The following is an 8,434-nucleotide window of genomic DNA, read 5'->3' as shown; positions in this document are numbered from 1 at the left end:
CCAGCCATGGCTGGCCTTTCTCAATATAACATGTTGCCTGGATTATCGTTGTCCACATCTGTCTCTGAATTTGCTAAATCATCATCATCACAGAGTCACACTTCAGCATCCAAATCCAAAGATTATAAGGACGGTGAAGAGGCAGGGGAAGCGAAGCAGGAGTCATCTAAATCTGAGACTGGAGAGAAGACTACCTACCCATGCAACCGTTGTAATGCTGTGTTCATCAATCAAGAAAATCTTGCACAACATCAAATGGTGTGCTTGTACCAACCAGGAAATCTTGGCTCCATGAGTCGAGGACGAAATATGAACTTTTTTGGGAGAAAGACACAGGTTCAGAAAAATTTGTTAGAGAATATTGGATTTGAATGTGTCATGCAGTTCAATGAGTTTAACCAGCCAACAGTGAAACGGGAAGTGATGGATGATGAGATTGAAGAAGAAGATGAGAAGAAAGATGAAGAAGTTAAAGTGGAACCTGAAAATGAAGTAAAGAAAGAGATTGAGATTGTGGAGAAAGTGGAAAGCAACACTGATTTGCCTGAACTTAATAAAAGTGTTTGTGTGACATGCAAGAAAGAATTCTCCAGCTTGTGGGTGCTCAAATCTCACCAAGAGGAAGTTCACAAAGAAGTGGTACCCATCAAATTGGTGGAAAATCTTGGACAAAAATTTAAATCAGATTATGAGAAAAAGCTGCCAAAAGAAATGGAGAAAAGCTCATCTCCTGCACCGTCTGACACTGTGTCTAACTGTCCAAGTGATGCACCGACACCAACACCAGAGTCCACTGCCGAGATGCCACCCCCACCCCCTCCCACGACAACCCCACAGATCAGTGCCGCACAGCTAGATATGGCAGCCCAGATGATGCCCATGTTTGGACTTGGTATGCACATGCCTGTTCCTCTAAGTATGGCCATGGCAATGAATTTACAGCCTCCTCTCATGCCGATGATGTTTGGCCACATGGTTGGGGAAGGAAATGTCTCAACTCCAACATCCATGGCTGAGCAAGTTCTCCCCAAACAGCAGCAAGCAGCTCAAGCCGCTCAAATTGCTGCTCAGCAAGCAGCTCTTAACCAGAAGAGAGCAAGGACCAGAATTAATGATGAGCAATTGAAGATCCTGAGAGCTCACTTTGATATCAACAATTCTCCCAGTGAAGAACAAATAAATGCAATGTCTGAGCAGTCTGGGCTACCACAGAAAGTGATAAAGCACTGGTTTAGAAACACCTTGTTTAAAGAGCGACAGAGAAATAAAGATTCCCCTTACAACTTCAACAATCCTCCTTTGACAACACTGGATTTGGAAGAGTATGAGAAAACTGGAAAGATTCCTCCAGTCAGTGAGGAAAAGACTCCAGATATTAAGCCTGTCATAAAGGAAATTGAAGAGGTGCAAGTGAAGAAGGAGATCAAAGCAGAAACCACCACAGCTGCTCAGTTGTCACAGCAGCAGCAACAGCAAGATTTCCAAAAACAGATGCAACAATTACAGCAACAACAGCAGCAACATCTACAGCAACTCAAGCAGCAACTACAGCAACAACAAAGCATGTTCAAGGAAAAGGTGATCGATCCATCTCCCATCAAAGTTGAATCCTCTCATCGAGAATCTCCAGAGTTGAGCGACACTGATTATTCCAACATGTCCGCAACTTCTTCAATCCCATCCACACCAAACCATATGTCATCCTTCATGATGACATCTGGCTCAGGTGATGACATTAGGCCCAGATTTGAACCCACACCTTATCACAGTGGATACGCAAAGCGTGCAAACCGCACCAGATTCACAGACTACCAAATTAAAGTCCTTCAGGAATACTTTGAGCAGAATGCTTACCCCAAAGATGATGAGCTGGATCATTTGTCACAAATGCTGAACCTCAGTCCCAGAGTGATTGTTGTCTGGTTCCAAAACGCCAGACAGAAAGCCAGGAAGATATATGAAAATCAGCCTCCACCAGAAACCAAAGAATCACCAAGTGTCAACTCCACCTCTCCATTCCAAAGAACACCAGGACTAAACTACCAATGTAAAAAGTGCTCAGCTGTATTCCAGCGCTACTATGACCTCATTCGTCACCAAAAGAAGCAATGTGGCCTCGATTCTGACAAGATTCAGATGCCACTACATGCTGGCATGGAAGACGACAGTGACTCCTTGTCCACACTCTCTAGAGATGATTTCAATGATGAAACGGCCTCCACAAATTCCCATGATGTGTCCACCTCAGGGGACAAAGACCACCTAAACAAGATAAAATTCAAGTGTGAAAAATGCCACCTGTCTTTTGATGGCTTGGAACACTGGCAGGAGCATCAGGCAGTGCATGCCATGAACCCTGGGTTGTTTGGCAGCATACCGACCAATAGTGCTTTTGGAGTTCTGCAGTCCATGGCTGCTGCCCAGCAACAGGAGAACAAGAATCTGATGAAGAGGAAACTCAATGACAGCTTTGATGACAAGTTTGATGATGACGATGACCAACCAAGAGATAAACGTCTGAGGACCACCATTTTACCAGAGCAGTTGGACTACTTATACCAGAAATACCAGATTGACTGCAATCCAAGTAGGAAGCAGCTAGAAACAATTTCCGCTGAAGTAGGTCTGAAGAAACGGGTTGTGCAAGTATGGTTCCAAAACACTAGAGCAAGGGAAAGAAAAGGACAGTATAGAGCCCACCAGCAACTTATTCACAAGAGGTGCCCCTTCTGTCGGGCTTTGTTCAGGGCCAAGTCAGCTCTTGAATCCCACTTGGCTACAAAGCATCCAGAAGAAATGGCCAAAGGCGACATCAATGTTGACAATCTGCCAGATGCAGCCATTGAGCCTCCTGGGTCCCAAGGATTTGGATCTTTAATGACCTCTCCATCAGACATGAGTAAACTCCTGTCTCCTCATGGTATGCAATCCTTTATGCCTGGACTTTCCTTCAACGACCAACTCCAGATGTCAATGAAGCAGTTTTATGAAGATTCCTACAAGAAATACATGACTGACTTGACGAGCACTCCCAAGGAACATCGGGAAAGAGAAAAGGATTATGACAGTCCAGTTGTCTCTAAAGCTCCCAGTTCCAGTACCAAGTCGAGCACCAGTGGGACAGAGGCTCCTTTGGATCTGAGTAAGCCGCTAAAAGTAAACACCGATCATGACAAGCATTCAGATGGGCCATCTACAGACATGAGTGAGAGGAGTTATGAAGATCATAATGCCTCCAACAAAAGTTTCAATGACTCCATTTCCGAGACCTGTTCCAATAATGAGAACGACGATTCCAACAGTTACTCCACCAGTCGCCCAAATTCTCCTCTTGGACATTCTTCCATTCAAGGAAAGAGGTACAGGACTCAGATGACCAGTCTACAAGTACGCATCATGAAAAGCATCTTTATCGACTACAAAACACCGACTATGGCAGAGTGCGAAATGCTGGGACGAGAAATTGGCTTGCCAAAACGAGTAGTCCAGGTTTGGTTCCAGAATGCCAGAGCCAAGGAAAAGAAAGCCAAATTAACAATGAATAAGGGCTATAGTGCTGAACTGGATTTCCCCAAGCCTCCTGAAGAATGCAACCTGTGTCATTTCAAATATTCTCACAAATACACCATCCAAGACCACATCTTCACAAAGAAGCACATTGACAAAGTAAAGTTGTACATCCAATCCCAGTCGGACGTGGAGAGTAACCTGACTGGGCAGGGAACTTCCTCCACTGCGTCCAGCAATGAGGCCATTCGTCAGCACCAGGATATTGGGCGCATGAAGAAAGCCTGGGATGAGGCGGCGGCCCTGTCCAACAGCCAATCCCATTTTGCCCAGCTCCAAGCCATGGGACTTGGGGGTCTTGGATGGTCCCAAATGCCAGGTAAGTGTTTGAGAAAATTGTGTTCACTCTTTATTAAGATTTTAAGTTTGTGAATTTTTTTCCTTTGCATTACTAGGTAACCAGATGTTATATCATTATTATGATTGTTTTATTGTTGCAGGTTTTAATCCATCAGACATCATCAAAGACTTGCAGAAAGACAAAAAGAACAAAGAACCTGAAAGTGAATCAAAGTCACACGGTAAGAACTAATACCAAGCTCCATTCTTTCATATAGAAAACATTAGAATTTAGTACTTTTTATATTTTTGTTCACGATTTTCATCCTCGTTTCACCTTTAATTTACAGGTAGCAGCAAGGAGAATGACATTGCCGCTCAGATTGCGGCTGCAAACATGATGAATCCATTTGGCGCCAGTTTCCTCCCTGGACTTGATCCAGCCATGCTCCCTTACATGGGATTCCCAGGAATGCCTGGCCTCCTACCTGGAATGGGAATGCCATTCATGCCACCTGGATTCATGCCTGGTGAGTCTCGTGAGAAATTAAAGAAAAGAAAACGTGAAGAAGTAGAGAATATTGAGAATATCCCCCCACAGAAAAGACCTTGTGTGAAATAAATGAATAACAGACAAAGAAATGTTGTGATAAAGGAAATGCAGAAAATATCTCCTAACAGATAAGAGACTGTAGATAGAGAGTATTCAGATTTATAGTTATTATAGAAGAGTAAAAGAACAGAATGTGAAGAAAGAGTTTTATGATTGATAAACTGTTGATTTCTTTTGATAAGACATTTTGCTTACTTAAACTTCCTGAATCATTGACATTTTGTTCTCTCATTAATGAACAACTTTCTTTATTAACCTTTGATATTCTTCTAGACTGATGCTATTTCACATTATGTGTAAATAAGCACTCGTCATTAATGAACCTATTTATTTGTCCTACATAGTCATTGACGTTCTTAAGATATATGTATTGAAATAAAGAGCAACAAAATATTAAGTACTCCATGTTTTTTTTTTTGCTTTGATAGGTTCAGAGCATCTTCTGAATTATGACCCCATGACGTTTGGGACACCCTTATCACTGTTACAAATTCCACCGCAGGCCATTAAGGATGTGAGTGTCAAGCTCTCCGATCCAAAAGCAAATGTGGCCCAGTACACGCAGGATTGTAAATCCATAAATAGTCTCAAGTCTCTGGTCAACTCGGTCGACTACAGCTGTGCCAGAGAGTCGACGGTGGATGTTGGATACATCTGCAAGAAATGTCAGACTGTCTACCCTGCCAAGGATGCCTGTCTGGCTCACCAGAAATCACTCTGCTATCCCACAGCCCCCGAAAACATCCAACCTCTTCTGAAGCTAGAGCAGATTCAGTACGAGTGTCGCCTGTGCACGGATAAATGGTCGACGGTGCAGGAGTACAAGATGCACTGCCAGGGGGAGTCTCACAAGGCAAAAACAGCCCACGTTCAGCAAAAGATAAGTCCCTCAAAGTCCCCAGCCTCGAGTCAATCAGTAGGTCACGGGACCTCACAGCCCAAGGATTCATCCTCCCACACCACGACAAAATCTCACAGTTCTTCCATTACACCCTCCCCATTGCCAAAAAAAGACTCAAAAGAAGACCAGAAAGAGGCCAGTGATTAACGATTCGGAATGAAATCGAGTGTGTAGTAGACATTATTTCATTTGTTGTGTATACATCCTGTGTTTCCAAGAGCGATAGGTTTAGATGTATTTTTGTTACCATTTTTCTCATGCATGTTTTAAGTGTCGGTGTGCATCTTTGTTGTTGTGTTCGAGACAGAGACTCGTAAAGTGCTGTAGGTGCCACCGTAATTTGTTGCCGGAGTAATTTCGGCCACATATCCTCCATGTTGACGTTGTTAAAAATGATTCGTTATTGTTTTATGCTACATTTTAAATGTGGTATACAATTATTGTTTATACATATATTAGGGTTCATTTTATATACATAGTTGCATTTATTTTAATTGTCCATTGTTTCTTTTTTGTATACAGTGTTAGGTATGTTGAGATGAGAGAGATATAGACTGAGAAAAAATGTTGTATAGATCATTTTCGATGTATCAACTATTATGACCTATGTATGTTAACATGTATAATCAGGTTTTTTTTTTTTTTTTAATCATATGCTAGCGTAGGTAATTAGAAGTATACAAGATGGCTTCCAGTTATCTCAGCATACAACCAAAACTAGAAATCAAAAATCACAACTCGACAAAATGAATAGCTTACCGTAATATTTTATTTCTTGCTAGATTCTTTGTTGGGTTAAGTAGCTTTGAGCTACATGGTGAAACCAACCCATAATTTGATTTGCTTTTTATTTTTTGTTCTCGAGATAGTCCCAGGCATTAGGTTGCAAATATGAAAACAAATGTATACTTTATTATTCAGTTTGTTACCTTGATATATAAAACTTATACCATGTAGGTTCCAGATAGCTGTTTAGCTGCAATAGTCCCAAAAAAACTATTATACATATTTTTGTTCTTTTCATTCCATATTTGAAATAGATATTTTGACATTTTTTTCCTTTTTTTCGTTTCTCTGAGTCTGAATTTAATCAGATGGTCAGTGATAATAGTCCAGATGATATATTTTTAGATGCTTAGAGAGCTATGCTTTTCTTGTACCATTATGCAAAATGATTTTGATTTTGTCATTGAGTTTCAAAGGTTGTTATATTTTTTTGTGGTCAATTGAGCATTTGCTGTATATGCATTTACAGTAGTTTTCTTGCAGTATCCAATTATGAAATGCTAATGAAAATAAATGAAATACTTTCTGAATATGAGAAAAGTAATTCAAAAGTATTAAATCACATTAAAATTCATAGACATATCATAATCGCATTGAATCTATCTTTCTACATTTTACATTTTTCATTTAAGAATACTGGAGCAAGGAGTCTTTATCTGATTAAAGCACTATACCAACAATGATTTTAAATTGAGAGTAAAGCAGAGTTAAGGAACTTGTCGTATAATCTTGCTTTCATTAGCTCATTAGGGTAATTAATTAGTACTATTCTTGATCTCAGTAATTTCTCTCATTAATCTGACCTCATATAAAGAAATCCTAATTCTGTCATTATATGATTATTTTTTCCTTTGTTCATTTTTAGTTGAATTATAGTTACTTTAGTTTATTCTTATACAAAATATGTATTTACAAGCATATACATGTACTTATCATTTCTTTATATGTATTATAGTCCAGCATTTTTTTTTCCACCCTCTTTTTATCACTTTGCTTATTATTTCTCTCAGATATAGTTCAAATTTTCAGCAAAGTATAAAAAATAACATTCACAAACTTGTATAAAGTAAAATGCAATCTCAAATGGATTTCATTATTCTCTTGTGTTTGTCCAGCCAACATCGCAACATTTAAACAAAGGTGCTGTTATTAATGATTTAAAGATGGTTGAAAGCCGGAGGGTCTTATTAGGTCCTTGGAATCCATTTTTTTTTTCGTTGTTTTTAATTAAATTTTGGTTAAGTCACGTTAAGGAGGTGTTCATCATGTTGATTTGCTATTTATAGCAAAACAGTCAATATTTTACTTCTTTTTTTTTTTTCATTTTTCACTGTTACATCTTTTAGACATTTTAAAGAGAAGTTATATGTAGTCTGCTTTGCAAATATAAAAGAAGAAATAAATATATCTAAAAAGATACTCAGTCCGTTGTTGTTTTTAAAGAGTTCATTACGCATTACAGAGAGTTGAATTTATCAAAGAGTTAGCTAGATTTTGATACGAATGTCAGCAAGTCAAAAATGCATCAGATTCTGTAAACCAATTTTTATTCGTGTGTGAGAAATTTTTGCAGGGTTAGCAAAAGCCTTGTGGCATATTTCTCATCTAAACAACTCCTCAAATGTCGCTGGAATACTATTTTCCAGGTAATCTACATCTTCATCTTGAAAATTAGTAGCAGTATACCAGTTTACCTATGGTAAATTGCCGAGTATTATGATGAAGTTGTTGGAAAATGAAAGTTGGTTTACAGCATCTGTAAGCAGAGGTTACTCGCAAGTATTTTAGATATTTATAGTACTCAAGTTATATTTGGTTTACAGTCATTATTTGTCAGAGAAATAGGGATTAGGAGCATTATCAATTAAAGGATAAGTATGTTGAATATCTTTGATTACTCAAGGTCACTAAAATTGGCATGAATATTTTTAGGATGTGCACTTTTGCATGTGCAATTTTAATGAAGGAAGTAGCCATCTCCCTAGACCAAAGAAGGAGATAAATGATGCCCAAATTATAGTGAAAACTTAAAAAAGTTATTATTAGATTTTCAAATTCATAAATGCTAGAGTTTGATTTTGAGATTGAGGGAGAGTTAGATAACCATAATCAGTAAATGGTTTTAACAAATTTTAATCAAGTAATCTGATTTTCTTAACCAAAGGAAAAGTGTTGAAAAAATTATTTTTTCCTTGAGTAAACTTCCTTTCTTGATTAAAAGATTAAAATAGGCTTAAGTGCTCCATTGCTCTCTTACCAGTACGTGTCAATTCCAGGCGAAACTTGAG

At 38.8% G+C, this 8,434-nt stretch overlaps 1 protein-coding gene across 6 annotated transcripts in view; it reads left to right on the top strand.

The window, feature by feature from the left end:
- The window catches only part of LOC105332773 (zinc finger homeobox protein 4), a 73,496-nt gene extending 65,931 nt beyond the window's left edge, over positions 1-7,565 (top strand). For all 6 annotated transcript variants that reach the window (XM_011435475.4, XM_011435502.4, XM_011435484.4 and 3 more), the window contains 4 exons: positions 1-3,886; positions 4,008-4,088; positions 4,197-4,376; positions 4,888-7,565. The exon at positions 1-3,886 is cut by the window's left edge and continues 1,469 nt beyond it. In XM_011435475.4, coding sequence (XP_011433777.3) covers positions 1-3,886; positions 4,008-4,088; positions 4,197-4,376; positions 4,888-5,507 — 4,767 coding nt within the window. In that variant the 3' untranslated portion in view covers positions 5,508-7,565. The remainder of the gene's footprint in view (positions 3,887-4,007; positions 4,089-4,196; positions 4,377-4,887) is intronic.
- The last annotated feature ends 869 nt before the right edge of the window (positions 7,566-8,434 follow it).

Source organism: Magallana gigas, chromosome 3, assembly GCF_963853765.1.
Source record: "Magallana gigas chromosome 3, xbMagGiga1.1, whole genome shotgun sequence".
NCBI lineage: Eukaryota > Metazoa > Mollusca > Bivalvia > Ostreida > Ostreidae > Magallana > Magallana gigas.
Note: the sequence above shows the minus strand (reverse complement) of the source record. Positions and strands in the feature narration are given on the sequence as shown.